The sequence below is a fragment of the Plasmodium malariae genome (genome assembly GCF_900090045.1).
Source record: "Plasmodium malariae genome assembly, chromosome: 8".
In the NCBI taxonomy this organism is placed as follows: domain Eukaryota; phylum Apicomplexa; class Aconoidasida; order Haemosporida; family Plasmodiidae; genus Plasmodium; species Plasmodium malariae.
In genome coordinates, this window is record NC_041782.1 from 2433090 (window position 1) to 2451741 (window position 18652).

General features: G+C 19.7%; 1 protein-coding gene and 1 pseudogene across 1 annotated transcript, besides 1 other annotated feature; one reads left to right on the top strand and one right to left on the bottom strand.

The window, feature by feature from the left end:
* Positions 1–553: 553 nt before the first annotated feature.
* PmUG01_08058300 (Plasmodium exported protein, unknown function) lies at positions 554–1622 on the bottom strand (the record flags this gene model as incomplete). The annotated part of the gene is made up of 2 exons (XM_029004751.1): positions 554–1387; positions 1536–1622. The coding sequence occupies 2 exons, from the start codon at positions 1620–1622 to the stop codon at positions 554–556; spliced, it is 921 nt and encodes a 306-aa protein (XP_028861409.1).
* A 10555-nt stretch (positions 1623–12177) lies between these two features.
* PmUG01_08058400 lies at positions 12178–12843 on the top strand (annotated as a pseudogene).
* Positions 12178–12843: a sequence feature (fam-m protein, pseudogene).
* Positions 12844–18652: the final 5809 nt, after the last annotated feature.

Genomic DNA, 18652 nt, shown 5'->3' on the forward strand with positions numbered 1-18652 from the left:
ATATAGAAATGTTTATCCTATGTGTTTACAACGCATAGTGGATGGGGGAAACAAAACAAATTATATAGTATAATTATATATTATTCAAAATTTACAGATTTTGTTTAAATAAAAAATTTATATGAAGTATTAGGAGGAATATATAACAAATAAAAAATTCAATAGAATAAAATGTCTAAAGTTAACCTTGGTAAGTTAACTAAAATAAGGAAAAAACAAATACTTTCCAAATATATGAGGAGAAAATGATACATATATAAAAAGGAATAGTTTTTAAAAGCACATATATTGTAATCATTATATATAATTATTTATATAAAAATTTAGTAAATAAATGATAAAGTATGTTAGGGAAAATATAAAATAATATTAATATTATATGTTTAGATAAATAGTTGGAAAGAAAATTAAAACAATTTATATATTACAGAAATATTAGATAATTATACATACATAAATGTAAATTCAAGCTGTTAAATATTAACAGTTTTAAGGTTATTTAAATTATAATGTATTACCTTTAAAGATTTCTAAAAATAAATTTTTATAATATTTATTTATCCATTAAAGCCTTTTTATGACATTCATATGCTGCACAACGTTTAAGCGTTCTATGGCATTTGAAATATCTTGTCAAAACAAATATCACTGATGCAATAATTGATGCAAATGAGAACAAAACGTATGGTGAAGCATGCGCAATGGGACTAATTAAAATAGATCCCAAAGTGGTGGTCCAAATTGGGGATGTAGCCTTAAGCAAACCCTTATTATAAGGAATTCCCATAATTGTTCCCATTTGTTTATTATTTTTTGACATTGCACTTATTAATGCAGATTCATAGTTTGCATTTTTTTTTCTTAAGTACTTAACTATCTTTGATGAACCTTCTTTTTCTTTTGGTGTATATAGCACAATTTCATTATTTTTTGATGGTACTCTTCCACGTCTTTTATCATAAGAATCATTATATTTTTGTGCATAAATTGGTGTTACTTCATTTCTTTCTTCTTCTATTTCTTCGTCATTATCATAATATTTATATGTTTCATTATGGTGTTTTCTAGAAGTTCCATGATCATTTGAATTATTGGACGTAATTACATAATAAGTATTACCTCTTGAAGTATTAGGCATAATGCCACTGTTTATTTTATTCAATATTTTATTAAAATCTCTCTGAAATGTTTCATCTTGCATGTTTGAATTATATTGTTCTTCAAAATGGTTATCATATGGACCTGCTAAATTCACTAAATTTTGATTGAAATTTTTATAATTTTTTGAAGCTCTTTCATTTCCCTGTAATAATCTGCTAAATCTGACACTTCGATTTTTATTTTTGGGGAAAATTTCCTTACCCAATGATTTATCAAAGACAGTTGACTAAGAATTAAGACAAATATATAAATTTAAAAATAAAAATGATTTATTTTTCAATATATTAAAAAATATATAGTTTGTAATCTGAAGAAATAAAATAACATAAAAACATAGAAATTTTTATGCAAAAAAAAAAAAACAATTAACTCACGTCATTAGAGCTCTGAGATGTTAATATTAAAACGGTAATTATAGAAATTTTAATAAAGAAAGAGAATTTATTTGACTTTTCTTTCATTGGTAATATTTTTGTTTTATAAATTTTCTTTAATAATATATTACAAATTATATAATGTATAATTGTTAGGTATATACGATTTTGTATATAATTATCTATTAGTTGTTTTAGCGTAAATTTTGTTCATAGTTTTACATTTTTTTAAAATTTTAAATACTCTTTTTATTCTATATAAATAAAACGAATTAAAACCTAACTATAAATGTATATTGAAAGTGTGAAATTGAAAAAAGCTACATACTATATATATATATATATATATATATTCTGTTAATTATTTTATATATAAAAATATTTAAAAAGATGCTACTAATATAATTAAAAATAAAAATAAAATTCATGAAATTTTAAATATCAAAAACACAGAATAAGTCTCTATGCAAAAAAGTTGCAACTAAAATAACCTATCTCAAAAAAAAAGAGAAAAAATAATTTGTTCTCATAAAACATAATAACAGAAGAAATTGCAGCTGATTTGGTTAAAATTATGAATTAAATTAAAATAAAAAAAACTTGTAACATAATAAAAATAAATTATATTGAATATATATTTATTATTATAAAACTCAATAATACTAACGTTAAAACGAACGATAATTCTTTTAGAAGTTAAATCTTGTCTCAAGGATATACAAATGGCTATTGATATATTTTGTTCTAACCAAGGTATTGAATAAACAAGTATAAAATATGAAAAAAAAAATTAGAAACTTCATGTGCAAGGAAAGATTAAAAAATAAAGTATACATATAATAAAACTATAAAACAATCAATATTTATTAAGCATTAAATTTAAATTATAAATTTTTTATTTGTTATTATATTTATTTGGTGGTTTATTGCATTTATATTTTTTATAAATAATTTAAAAAAACATTATAACATATCATTGTATTGGGCCAAGCATATACATGTAAATAAAATAGTTCATTTGTTCATAAAATATTATAAGAAAAAATATTAAAACATATAGCAATTGGCGTGTTAAATTATTATATTATGCATCTTTGGTTATTCTGGAAGAAGAAAATGTAAATACTGAATATAAATATAAAAAAAAGATAAAGAAAATAAAGATTGAATAGTAATAATTATAATAAAACTAGGCGCAAAGTTAAAAGCTATACTCATTGATAAAAGGTTAAATTATAATTGGTATTCTTCATAAAATAAAATAAAAAAAATTAATTAAAAAATTAAAAATGTATATTTATGATAAAATTAATTACAATAACTGTGTTGTTATACAAGAAGCATAATTTTTTTTTTTAAAGAATTCCAAATTTCTGTTTTTTTATTATTACTAACGTAATATCATAATATATTAAACATAAACGTTTCTGACATATTATATAATGGAAATACTGTAGTAAAAAATGATAGAAAAGTTTACGTTAGGGTTCTATTACTACATAGTGCCATATATATATATTGTGTTTTTTTTGTTATTGCTGTGCTATATTTTTTCTAATGGAATAATGCAGAAGGCTAAATAACATAAGCTGCTATACGCAATAAGCAAAATATTCTAATAAATTTTTTTTTTTTAAATTATATATATATAAATAAAATATTATATTTTCATAAGGTTATTTGTATTTTTTTTCTTTTTTATTGCTTTAACCAAGTAGCTTTTGAAAGAGGAAACATCTTTTCTAGTTTTGTTATTGCTTCCACATTGAAATGTTAGTACTTAAATAATCCACACACAAATATATATTATACATTTTGAAAGAGAAAATTTATTAAGAAATGTATATTTTTATTTCATTTCCCCGGCTAAATATGACAATAACAGTTTAATATTCTTAATATATTACAAATAACAATTAGAATTCCCTCTTTGGAATTGTTACACTGAAATTTGATAATTTTATGTTATTCCTTTTTTTCTTTTCATTATTTCACTTCAATTTTTTTTTTTTGCAACAATTACATTCCTATAATAAAAAAGAAAAATGTTTAATTAAATATTTTATTTTTCATTAGCAAACAGTGCATACATGAAGTTTTTAATATAAAAATTCTTCTTAAGATTTTTTTTTTTATAATAAATATATAAATTTGAAAAAATCACTTATTTAAAATGTGATGACTTTCTGAAAAAATATATAAAAATATATTTTTAATGAGACATTCCTTCTTTTTGTTAGTATAGCATCGTTGCTTATTATCCATTAATTATAAAAGGCAGCAATTTTAACAAAGGATTATTTTTATTCTATCTATATAAAAGTTATTTAATTATGAGTATAATTTATAATATTTCAGCTCTTTTATTTCAAAAATAATAGTGCATAGTTTTATAATATTAATTTAAGATTTAATAAGTACATAATATATATTGTAATAGAAAAAAAAAAAAATTATTTTTTAATTATAAAAATGTTCCAAATTTTTATGTTAAATAAATAATTATGTTTTTTCGTTTAAATTTGATTTTAATTTCATGTGTATAAATTTTAATATCGACTGCTTCTTTTAGGAGATAAAGAAAAAATATGAAAAAAAGTATTGTTAATTTTTAAAAACATATTTAGGGAATTAATAAAAAAAATATATGAAATTACAATTGTTAATAAATAATTGGTAAAATAATTGTAGTTAAGGTTATGAATAATACTGTTTACTATTTGTGGAATTTAAAAGAATATTAAAAATTAAATGTTTTATTATATTGTTATTACTTTCATTTTTAAATAAAAAATTTGAAGTATATTTATTACATATATATGTAGCATATAGTCAAACGCTTTTTTAATTAATAGTGTTTGTCCAACTCTTATTCGTATTTCTTGAAAAAACATTATTAATTATATTATTAACCCTTGCAAATTCCCTAATTATTGCTATTTTTATATAGAAAAAAATTATTTCTTTTAAAAAAAAAAAATCTCAAATGTCTGACATTAGCAGTAAAATTAGTAACGAATGTAGGCGTAAAGCATCATATGTTACTGATTGTATCATTATTTTTGAGAAATACAACCATAGAAGGAAAATAAATATATTAAACTTCTTTATTAAAAATGTTCTATTTTTTATTTTAATTGAGATAATGCATTTTGTCAATATATATTTAATATGTAAATAAAATTTATGCATTTTTGTAATGTTTTTTTATGTTTTTTAAAATATGTTTTTATTCTTGTTGGAACAAATATACATACAGATATACGTAGATGTTTTATTCAAAGTTTTTAAAAGAGCTAGTTATTGTAATTTTAATATTGTGACTAATTTATTTCTAATAACTATATATAAATGTTAAAACCATTTTGTTACGAAAAATGTCTTATTAAGAAACTGCCTTCATTTATTCAAATTTTGTATACATTAAAGTGATGATGTATAACTTTAGATTAAACTAGTTAAATTGAAATATTAAATAGTTTTGAATTCAATATCTTACTGTTATAAGTTAAATACAAAATTTTAGTTAATTACTACATATTATAGAAGTGTAAAATAAGCGATTAGTTTATTCAAAAAATTCATATAAAAGTGTTTAGAAAAAAAGTTCTTAAAAAAATATACTCTCTTTTCATATATATAAGAAAAGTCGAATTGTTGACTTAAAGTTAATTAGGTGACGAGATATGCGAACGGATTTTATCATTTTTGACATATTCTGGAAAAAATTCGTTGTAAACACTGGTAATGTTTGTTAATTCGTGTATTCTTCTATTTGTCTATCTGTCTATCCGTCTATATGTCTGTCTGTCTGTCTGTCTATCTATCTATCTATATATGTATACATATATAACTAACACTTCTGAAAGCTAGCTTAATCATTTATTATAATAATAAACATTTTGATATTTTTATGTTTTAGTGTAAATATTTTCAACCAAATGATTCAGAGTAAAAAATTAGTATAAGTTATGCTGGTAAACTGAACTACCTAATTTTAACGGTGGAAATATAACCTAAAAAAGGGCTTAATTTTATATTTTTCAAAGATGCTAAAAAGTTGTTTTGTATTGCTTCATATATGATATCATTCTTGAAAGTATTTTCCGACAGAACATATGCTCTGTAGAGTGGAAATGTTCATTAGGTTTAGGATTTAGATATAGGTTCATACGTATATATATATTTTATGTACATACGTATATTATACTGTTTAATGCTTAGCTGGGAAGTGAAGAAAACATCTATTACATGCACATATATAGCTTATAAGTAACCTTCAAAGAGATTAGTATGATCAGTTCATAATATTCAGAATTTTTATATTCTAAATCTTTTAAAAAATATGTCGGAGACAGAGTTTGACAGAAATATTTTCTTAAAAAAATTACCAGGAGTTATAAGTCTATCTTTAAAAGAAATAGCAATGATAGAATAAAATTTGAATGCATGTTAAATAATTTTTAAGCTGTAAAATTATATTCTGTAACATCGAAAAAAGAGTAAATAAATTTTTAATGGTTGAATAATATTGAAAAGACATTGATGTAATTATAAAAATGGCATAAAAATGTCATCTAATTAATATGACATTCAAAGGTATAGTATTCCCCAAATATCATACGATTAAGAGGGAAGAATTAAATAATTTCTACAAAAGTTTATGTTATGGTAGAAAAGAATATGGAGATGAAATTCTATTTAAGCAAATGGTCAGAAAGATGTAATTACGATAAGAATAAATATGAAGCTCTTATTTAGTAACGCAAAACTTTTATCTGATGGTTGTTATAAATATATAATGGCACCTTTACATTTCAAATAAGCATGTATTAAAAATGTATGGTTAATTAATTTTTGAGATTTATAGTTACTACAAATAATCTTCTAAAATTATGATTAACAAATTTAATTGAAAATGTTATGACATATTTTTGAATTTAGAAAAGTTTTTAGTTGTACGGTATTCCCATTTAATGGATATACCTTCCTTTGGACATAGATAATCATAGTGTAACATATGTACGTATAAAAATTGAGATTGTAAATATAGTCTATAATCTTTTTAAACTGAACAATTTTTTTTTATTGTTTTTGTAGTACTGCTGGTTTTTTTTTTTTTTTTTTTTTAATTGATCTTTAGTTTATTCATGTGCAAGATGATATATAAATAAGTCTCTTTATCATATGTGTACTCCTCAATAATTAAAATGTGTTCACTTAAACAAAAACATTATTATTCTAAGGATATATATTTTATATGTATTTTACAGATGCTTGATTTTTTCTTTCTTTTCTTTTTTAGCAGAAAGCTTACCATGGATAGCTGTCAAATACATTAAACAGGAAAGAGCAAATAACTTTTTTAAAAATAATGAGTATATATATTTATACATTTAAGGGGGAAATTATTAAGAAATCCCTTACATTTTATATAGTAATTTTGGGTATTATAAAAAAATAAAATAAAAAGTTAAATGATACTAAATTCATTAAGAGTTAAACTTGCATAATAATAATATATGGCTAAATATTGTACAAGTATGACAGAAAAGACGAAATGAAATATGTACATGTACTTTCCTTATAAATATTATAATAAAATAAAATGATAAAACAACCTACTTCAATGGTGTGAATACATAAGTACATTGTACAAGCCTAACTGGAAAAAAGGTATATTATAGTGGTAGTTTGCAATTGAAATTAGTATGTCAACGCTAAAAATTCGTAAACATGGAAAAAAAATAATTTTAAACAAGAAATTATGTATTTTATAATTTGTTAAAATTAAGAATTATAAATTTAATAGAAGAAAATTACATCAATTTTTATTTGGAAAAAGTTAAGCATGATTCAAATGTATGATAAGATATGTTTGTTCTTACAATAGTAGAAATTAGTGAATAATATATAATTTTCGTTTTAGCGAAAATATAAAATAAAATAATATATTTCATTTAAAAAAAGGAAAGAAATACAAGATTAGGAATTAGAATATCAATAAGGATAAACACAACAAAATAACAATAATAAAAACAATAAAAATAAGCGTAGTAAAAACTGTAACTATGAGAATAACTATAAGAATAAAAACTAAAGAGTAGTTTAAATGTTCTTAGTACAATACGATGTAAAAATTACAATTTATTTTTTGAAGAAAAATACAATTTTCAAGGAAATCAATTATGCTTCTAGGATTTGATTAAAGCAAAAGAAAAACCAGCTTTTTGACCAGACAAAAAATACATATATACATAATAATTGAAGTAGAAAAGAGACATACTGATAAAAATGGAATTATCTTATGAAAATTATAAAAAAATTAATAATTTAATGAATTAGTAAAAATATAATTGGTTTATTTATATAAAGAACAAAAATAAATAACAAATTAAAACTAACTTTATTTTTTTAAATTAAAAAATTAAAAGGAATTTAATTTAAATAACAAATACATATACATGAATTTGGAGTATATATAATTCTTTTTTTCACTCTTATATTTTTGTAGAATTTTAAATATATGCTTATTATTTTATCTTATTTAATAATTTTAAATGATAGGGCACTTAATATTCTTGTATTCTAAAAAAAGTGTTATAATATTTATTTCGGCTTTGTGAAGCATCATATATTTAATTGAAATATAATTAATGATGATGTAATAACTAATGGAGAAGCCATAAAAGTATGATTTTTTGCTGTAGATATTAATGTAAGAAAAACGCTTATGATTAATGGAGAAGAATATTTGTGTCTTTTAATAAAACTTATTAATACACTATATATGCTTCTTCTTTTATTCGTATAATTCTTACACATATTGGAGAGTTTCATGATATGAGGCATTTTTAACTCAGTTTTTTTTCCATATTTTTTGAAAATTTAGAAAATTTTAAAGTATAGGATTTTTTTTTTTTTTTTTCATTATCTTTATCTTCTACCTGATGATTTCATTTTGTTTTTATTATGATTCATGCTAATATAACATGTGTAACATGTTTTAATATATCAACTGTTAATTTCAAATAATCACCAGAATCAAATAAGTAAAGTTCTTTTTTAATTATATCATCATGCTTTATCTTTTTAGGACTATTTATAAAGTTTTTAGTCCTGAAGGTATAAGATTCTTGTCTACGTTTTTTATAAAAATTTATCATATATTTTTTTTTCTTAAATTATCATAATATTTTGTGCTATGAAAACTATGTGAATTTTGTTGTCTTAAAATGCTATTTTACTGTGTGTATGTATTTGATCCTCCTCAGAATTATCAATATTCTCGTTTGATAGATCCATATAATGTTCATTTAATGGTCCACATCTTTACTTTGTTAATAATTTTGTTTCTCTTTTCAAAAATTCACTAGGTCTTACATTATTTATACTGCTATTTGTATTGTTGTATTTAACACTTGACTTTCAAGTATTAGTTGCTTAAATGTTTTGATAAATACTTCATATATATTACTTAAAACATTTTATTGTATAATATAAAATACTTCTATATTTTTAAAATAATATATTTTTTTAAATGAATACATAAAGCAAAATAACAAAGAAGTACGTAAAAAAAAAAAAAGATTCTCCAATGTAATTGTTTTTATTAGCATGCTTTATTGGAAAATTGTTATGTTATAACTAAAAGGATAAATTTCAGAATATTAATAAAGAAGATGAACGTGTTCGTTTTTTCTATAATGGGTTAATTTCAAAATTTTGCTAAAATTTTTGGAATATAGATATATACTTGTAGGCATATATATACATGTATAGAGAGCATATAGTTATAAATAATATTAAAAGATATTTGAAAAACTCTAATTTTTGTATATAATATATTATTTTAAAAAAATTTTAATATGTTTTCCCCTTTTATAAGTTATATATAAGTACAATAAGGCTTTATACTATGACGTACAAGAAGAAAAAAAAAGATGAATAAATAGTAGATTACTGTATACATAAATATTACTCAAAAGAATGTATTAATGATTAATATATTTTAAATAATTTCAATACGGGTATACCCTTAATAAGTACTGAAAATGTCGAATTATATAATGTGTTAATGAAAATTATCATGGATTATAATTAGCTTCAAAATATTAAAATTTGATATATTTATACATGTAGAAAGGAGGAATAAAATTTAGATAAAAAATATACACATTACTATTTATTATACTTAATTATATATGAATTAAATTTAAAAGAAATTTCCAAAATTCTCAAAGTGCATTTTTATAAGTTAAAGATTCGAATAATAATAGATAATTTTATTAAAATAATATTTTATTATAATTCCTTATTTTATCTGATTTAATTTTTCTTTTCTTTCATTTTTGTCTTTTTTTTTTATTCATATTTATATCTTCTATTATTATATTTATAATAATCAATAATATATATATATACATAATGCATTGATGAAATATTGTATTAATAGAGATATATTGAGTAATAAAATTATAGTAATAAAATGCGCAACAGTATACACTAGTAAAATGTTTTCATATAATCTTTTATATATAAATCTGTAGAAATTAATTGTATAAAAATTTTTTTTACCAATTATCTACTAATTATCCTATTATAATGTTTTTTAATAATATTTCTGATAAAAATTATTGATATAGGAGCACTATTTTACATAATATTTATAAATTTATAATATTTTATATAGTTTTCATTTTATGTATAATTTTATATTATGTGGTTAATAAAAACTGAATTTACAAAATATAATTATTTAATGTGTCCATAGTTTTACTTTTATGTTATAAAAAATATATGATATTTATACAATTTATAAAAGTTTAATAATTTCTTTTGTTAATTCTTTTTATGGAATACGTTTTTTCATATTAATGAAGCAATTCCAATAATATAGTTCTGAAAAGAATATTAAAACCAAAAAAGTTGAACTCATATGTATACTTGGTTTCATGAATTTTTAAATAATACACAAATAGCATGATATATAATAAGAAGTAAAACAAATAAATAAAACATCTCCCTTTTAAAATATATATTTTCGTTTGCAACATTTACTCTTATATATGTATGTATAATTTTTTTTTTTGTTAATATTGAATGTAAAAATATTTTATGAAATTATTTTTCTTTTCATAAATAATGCATATATATAAATAGAGTAGATTTTGTTTTAGGTTCAAATTACTAGTAGGAAATAATCTTAATCTATGAAAACAATCTTATATTTTTGTAGGTATTCTATGTAGCACATCATTACATTTGAGTGTAATAGTTCCGTACACATAAATGAAAGAACAGTTTAGATTTTTATTTTTATTATTGTACTTAAGTAATTTTTTTTCTTTTTAATTCTGTTTTATAAGGATAACTTAAATATATATGAATTAATATAACGAAAACAAAATATTATGCGCATTTATATTCTGCAAAGAACTGATAATAGCATTATTGAACTGCGGTTATTCTGACATTCATTAAATATATATAAGAAATTACCATATCATGTTTTTTTATTCTTTTTATTTATGTAATTTAAAAAAAAAAAAAAAAAAATATATATATATATATAATTGAAAAGAAAAAGAAGAAATTAAATAGAATAGTTTTAAAACATTATATTTACGAATAATGAAATAAATTATACTTAAAAATTATAACTAAAACAATTATAATACAAAAGGAAAAGAAATTTATTCACCTTTTAAAAAAATATTTTACGATAGATAAGGCAGAATATAGAGATTTGATGTTTTAAATATATTATGACCAATTAAAGGATGAATATGCTGTAATTATTATAATGTAATGAGTTGTAGAACTTATTTCTTAATTCGTTTATTATTACTATTATTACGTTTTTGTAATAATTCATATTTATAAAAAAAAAATAACCAGTTTTTCAAAAATGAAGTGTTTATAAAATTAGAATTATTAATAGGAAAACATCATTAAAATTGGTAGATACTCTCATAATACATAAGTCATTGTATTATAACTATATTCTATACGTTCTATATTCTACGAAAATTCAATAATTTGATGTATTAAAAATCACATATATTTCTCTTAGTTTATTCTGAAAAGGAAAATAAAAAGTTTATTAATTTAGAGTATTACATTAAATAACTAAAATTACAAATTTTACATAATTGTTAATGAATTCCAATTGTATTATTTTAATTAAGATTATTTTTTATAAATAACATTAAGGTGAAAATTATGTAATACCTCTATACAATTATATGCTTTTTGTTCATGTCGTAAAATTGATTATAAATATATACATACATTTTATTATAATGTTATTAAAAAATATGATATTTAAAAAAAGAAAAACATGTTCATTATTATCCAAAGCATATTACATTATCATTAATTTTTTCATTACTAAATATATTACAATATTAAAAATGTATATTATGGAATAAAGAATGAATTCACCATTATTTACTAAAATTGCTATATTTATACCTTTAACTTGAATATGCAACTTTTATAATAATGTAATATGATAATATTATTTAAGAATATTTGTATTGTTTATATTGTTACGGTTTTATTTTTATTAATGTTGTTTATTATCCTTAGAGTTTTTATTATTTTAAATTGCAAAAAAAAAAAAAAAAATTTTTAAGGCATGATTAACATATATGTGGATGAGAACTTCAGTAATAGTAAAAAATTACATAATAGAGCTTATTAACAGTAATGTTTAAATAGAATATTGATTCAAATATTGTAGAATTAAAAGAAGAGATATCTAACAATACAGTGTACGAGAAAAAGAACATATCTAAAAATGAAAGAAGGTGACAAAAAAAAAAGACAATTAAATAAAAGTTGATTAAATAAGGCTTAATAGTATACAGAAGTTATGAATTATAACAATGGAATGTTTAATGAAAAACGCTTTCATTTTGAAAAAAAATTTATAAATAATAGAGATTAGGATGAATTTCTTGAAAAAAACGGGAGAAATCATAACAGATTTAAAAAAAAAAATAAAATTTAGAAGTTAATGATTGGAAATTGCTTTCTTTTCTCTTTCTTTTTGTTAGGAATAGGATATCCGTTATTGCGGGTATGAATGTTATGTACGAAAAAACGTGTTAAAATATTCACAGCTTTATTGGAATTAGTAAAAAATTATCTATCCAATTAATCAGAAGATTATCTTTTTCTAATTTTATTTGTAGTGATTATCATTCTATTATCGGTCGTATTTATAATATCGATTCTTAAGTTTTTTTAAAATAATGAAAAATATAAAAAATTTAAGTTTACGATTGAGCAAAATAGATAACAAGAAATATGTATTTATTTATAAGGAAGTAATTAATATGATACATCTGTAGCAGTTTTAGTGATATATTTAATAAACACATATATAAGTGCTTAATATTTGTGAATGACCCTAAATACACACAACCTTATTGATTTAGAATCTTATAAATATATTCTCTTAATTTTTTTTGTGAATTCTAACATTTTAATGTTTTTCTGTTTTTATTTTATATAATTTTTTCAGTTCGTTTGAACATTATGACTTAATATATATATTTGCTTATCCAAATATACTTCTATAGAAAATATATGTTTGTGATTTAAAATTAATATATAATGGAACAATTTATATAATTTTATTGAAGATTTGTACTAATTTATATTTTAGATATAATGAATTCTAGTTTCTATTTATTGTAATTTTATGGTCTAAAATGATTATTTGTTAATGTAATTGATTAAATGTATGATTAGCTTTAAATTAAAAATAAACGCAACTTGTTTTATGTTTAACAATGGGAAATGAAGGTATCCTATTGCATATATGTACATTACATAAGAAGAGACATAATATTTATTATATAAAATATATTTTTTTAAAAATTTGTTATAAAACCATATATATTGTTAAAATATTTATAATAGATATATTGTTTTTTGTGCATGGTATAATTAGGAAAATATAACATTTAATTTTATAATGTCGTTAATATATATGGAATATTTATATTTGTTTAATTATTTTGGGTTTCTCAATTTTTACAATAAAATAATAATATAAAATTATTTATTATTTTATTACATGATTAGCTATGGGATAAATATAATTTTACAACAATCAGATGAATATATATTGTAGGGAAAATTTATAACCAAATATTATATTTTTTTTTTATTTTTTACATCCTTAAAATATTAAATTAATGAATTAAATGTAATAATATATTAATAGATAAGTTGTATAAGATATTTTTTTTTTATTTTCCATAATAGTCAATTTTTAAATATATCTATATAAAGGTAAAAAGCTTAATTATCATTAGGACTAATGAAAGTAAACAAATTTTTTTTTGCTAATGTATAATAATTTATAGGCAATTATTTATACATCTGAGCTATCCTTTTGTGTTGTATATAAATATGTTGAATTAATGGTAATTATTATTTTAAACTTATATAATAAATATACGATTTATAATAACAATTAGTAATATATTCAAATTTATAATAATCATTTTTTAATAGAATAAAAGTAATAAAACATTATAGGAATTATTCTTTTGTAGTTAATTGATAAATTCTTTACTTAGTTCCAATTAGATAAATTTTAACATGCTCTATTTAAAAAACTGTTCTACACATTTGTACAAGATTAAATTAGATAGGTGCATTGTATAAGATTTCTCATGAAATTTTTTTGTTAGTAATTTTATGGATAAATTTTCATTTATCATATATTATTTCTTAAATATTCAAATGAATATGCTAATATAATATTATTATTTGTAGCATTTTGTACACATATATACATTTTAAAAAGCATTACTTAGTGAATGAAAAAACACATGCATATTTTATTCTTTGTAAAAGTGTGTTTAGGATATAGGTGAGATAAGATTAGAATATATAAAAAATTCTCCATTGGAAGAATGAAAATATCGCTAAGTTTTTTAATAAAAAAAAATGTATTTTTTTTTTTTTTTTATATCATGCATTAGCAGAAAGGTTAAAAAATAATTTTCTATGTAAATAATATATATATATATATTGGGTATTTTTGAATTTAGTAAAATATTATTTCTTTTAAAGTAAACAACTGTATATTACCAAGTATATGTTGAATTAGGAACAGCCTAAAAATTGAGAATAATGACAAATATTCTTTTGAAATTTAGGAAAAATATTGCAATAATTTTTATTACAAACTTTAGTTTTATATAGATCACATTATATCTCTTCTTATATTTATAATTATATTGTTAGTAGTATGTTAAAATAAATATTTGTAATGATGTATATATTTTAAAATTTTTTATAAACTTTTTATTATAAAATTTTTTTCTGAATTTTTATGAATTCTTCAAGAGAATCATGCAGAATGTCCATATTTTATCATGTTATAATTATAGAATATCAATTAAATGTTAGTTACTTAAGGACTTCATATATGGAGAAATAAATAAGAGTTTTTATTGAAGATATTCTTAAGAACAACTTTAATAATTCTGTGTTCTTAATAACAAGCAATTTTCATTGAATTACGGGAGAAATTTATTTATTTGGAAAACTATAAGTGCGATAATTCTTGTTTTACCTATTTTACTTGTTTATTGTGACATTACGAATATATAACTTTAAAAAGATGACAATTAATGTATTATTATATGTGTTAATTATAAATTGAGTTAATTTTTGATTAGAAATATTGTGCATGTATTGCTATCTATGATTATAGGATAAATGATTATTTTTGTTTTATATCATATGAAAATTGAATTTCTGGTAAATAATATTTTTGCTGTACTAATTTTTTATAGATTAGATAAAGTAATCCCAAATGATAACATTTTCATCTAAGGTATTTTTAAATTTGGGAAAAATTGTGTTTTACTTATAAAAAAAATAATGTTCTAATTTATGTAGTGAATGTTAAATGTTTTAATTAAAAAACAAGCAAGAAAAAAAATGAATAAAAAAACTCTATTTTCAAATAGTAGAGGAATATAATTTTCAGAAAAAGAAATATAAAATAAAACAGATAAAAAACAAATATATAAACCAATAATGTATTTATAGTTGACAAAGTATTTAATGGGTAGTAAATTTAAACTTGATAAATATTTTAATATATATGTACTTTATTTTTTTTACTTTGTACAATTATATAGTATACATGTTAGAGATAATGCTATAAATTTTAATGTAATATACAATGAATTAATAATATATAATTATCTCGTTTAATAAATAAATAAACTAATGTAAAATACAATAAAATAAGGAATGTATTTATTAAATAATCTTAATTTTATAATTATTAGTTGCTCTTCTTATATCCAACAGTAAATGTCGATATCCGAGTATGGTATATATTGGTAAAATAAAATGATTTTCTCATATTTGACTTAAATTATTAAGTAACAATCATTTATCATATATAATGTATGAGATCTGTTTATGCTTATTTTTTTATCATTTTTTATGAACTTTGTTCTAATTATTTCAATTTGTGTATCATTGCATTCTATGTGGAATGTTTTATGCTATTTTATATTCACTGAATATTCATAGTGTATGCGTTTATTTTATGTTCGTATTACGGATGAATATTTATTTCTTCCTTATAACTTTTTACTCTACATCTTCTCATATATGGTACAAAAAAGTAAAATATGTATTTATTTTAGTATTATGTACATTTTTATGAATATTACATTTTTATTCATATTGTGGTTAGGAGGTCTATAAACTTTTTTAATTATGTAAATTTTACATATAAGTTTAAACAATTACTTAGAAGTAAACATAGATATTTGAGGTTATAAATGAATAAACCATTTAAATTTAATGTTATAAATATATAATAAACTGCTTTTTACAGAAAGTTTTTATTATAATTTTTTCCTTTAAATATTATGTATTCATCTTATAATATATTTTTGATATGGAAATAACTTCTTTTTATTTAATATGCACTACTTTAAAATTACTCGTGAATGTCAATTAATATTTCTCATAAAAAAATTATACATTTTTTGAATTAGAATATTACCAATAAATAAAAACTTTACGGATGTGTTATTATAACATCTCAAAAAGTTGTTATATCTTACGAAAAGAGGCATACTATAGATGCATTATCGTAAATTTCGATGGTTGAGTAATTTTACAATTGAGATATACCTCTTTTTTTTTTATAAGATAATATTAGCATTGACCTATATATAATATTAAAGTAGTATGTTAATCATTTTTATAATCAATTGTTTTTTTTTCTATTAAATCAGTATACCTTTATTTATACGTAATTGTTTACTCTCATTAGATCAGACAAATATTATAATGTTTATACATCATTAATCGGATTAGGTTATACTGCTTTTATTAATAATTATTTTTTAGTAATTTACAATAACATTCATTTTCAATTTTTTGTATTCACGCTTTTTTTGAGGATTTCTTCAAATTATTCCATTTCATTTTTTGCGAGTATACTATGCCATCACTGAGTAATGCTAAGGTTCAATATTTTGGTCCTTTCTTTGAAATATACAGGTGTAAGCAAACCATGCTTTATATTCATTTTCTCTCATTAAATATTGATATAAGGAAAATATATATAATTTTTATACGATACTTTATCAATTATGTAGATTTCTTTTTTTTATCCAGAGTAAATAATTCTATATTTATGAATAATGGAATGCGTAAAAGAAGTGTGCTAAAAAGTTAATTTACATTTTTGAATATAGTTAATAAGAATTAAGGTCATGTTAGTAATCCTTTCATTTATATTAAGCCATATTTCGTCAACAAGGGACAGATTACTTAAATAGAATATACCTTATTTCATTAATTCTAGTGATCATGAACAAAGAAAAAAATATATTGATGTGACTTACCATATATCTTTTTGAACATGTAATGAAAAGAAATAAAATCATATTTAATTTAACACACTATTAGCAATAGAAATTATAGAGTCTAATGATTACACTATGATATATTAGTTTTAACATAATGTTATACTTTATTTAATATTTTATATCAAATGACCTTCTAAATGAGAAAACCGCCAAAATGTGTTGTACTTATTAAAGATACAATATAAATAACTATGAATTTAAAAAAAATTTAGTTTTATATTGTTGTAATAATGTACCTTTTAAGACCGGAAGTTACAATGAAATATGTGATCTAATATTTAAATAAATGGCAAATCTACTAATAAACACTAAGCAAATGGTTTAAGATATGTATATATCCCTATTATGTGCATATTATAATTAATAAGTTTTTTGTCATTATAAATATTTTATTTTTATTCATTAATGAAATAACTTATTACACAAATTTCTTATATATAATTTTCACTGTTCATTACGCATGAACAAAAATGCATTAATTTTTATGTAAATACATTTTGTTTAACAGCTCTATGTATTAATATTTTATCATTATAATTTTTATGAAAATAAATGATTATAAAATTGTGAGAGTATATAAAAAAAAAAAATAAAATAAACAAAAAATTAATAAAATGAAATGAAAAATTGAGTTATAAAGAAGAATAGAAGAATATAAATATACGTTTTTTAAAACCCCAAAAGTACAGACAATTCTATATTTGTATAAAAAATTAGAGAACACTTGTAATTAAGTTTTAAACAGTGCTATTTTTAGTAACAACGTTTCCTACTCTTTATTATTAATTTTAAGCCTACATATTTCATAATTTAATTTTAAAATATTTAATTCATTAGCTTATTTACATATTTTTCAAATATAATGAAAAATAAAAAGCATATAATTGTATAATTAACTGAATATCATAAGCTTTAGAACATGTTCGATTTAATTTCACTAGCTGAAGATAGGTAAAATCTGTTCAGAAAAAATCAGATGATTTATATGTTTCATTTATGTAAAAATAAAATAAAATTAACAAATAATTAAGAAAATAAATTATATTATTCATATAAAATACGCAGAGTGATAGATACTGAAGTTACAATATATTTTACAAAAGCTGAGTTACATATAAAGGAAATGTTGAAAATATAACATCTGCAAAATTAGTAGTGTATTAGTATTATAATACAAAATAT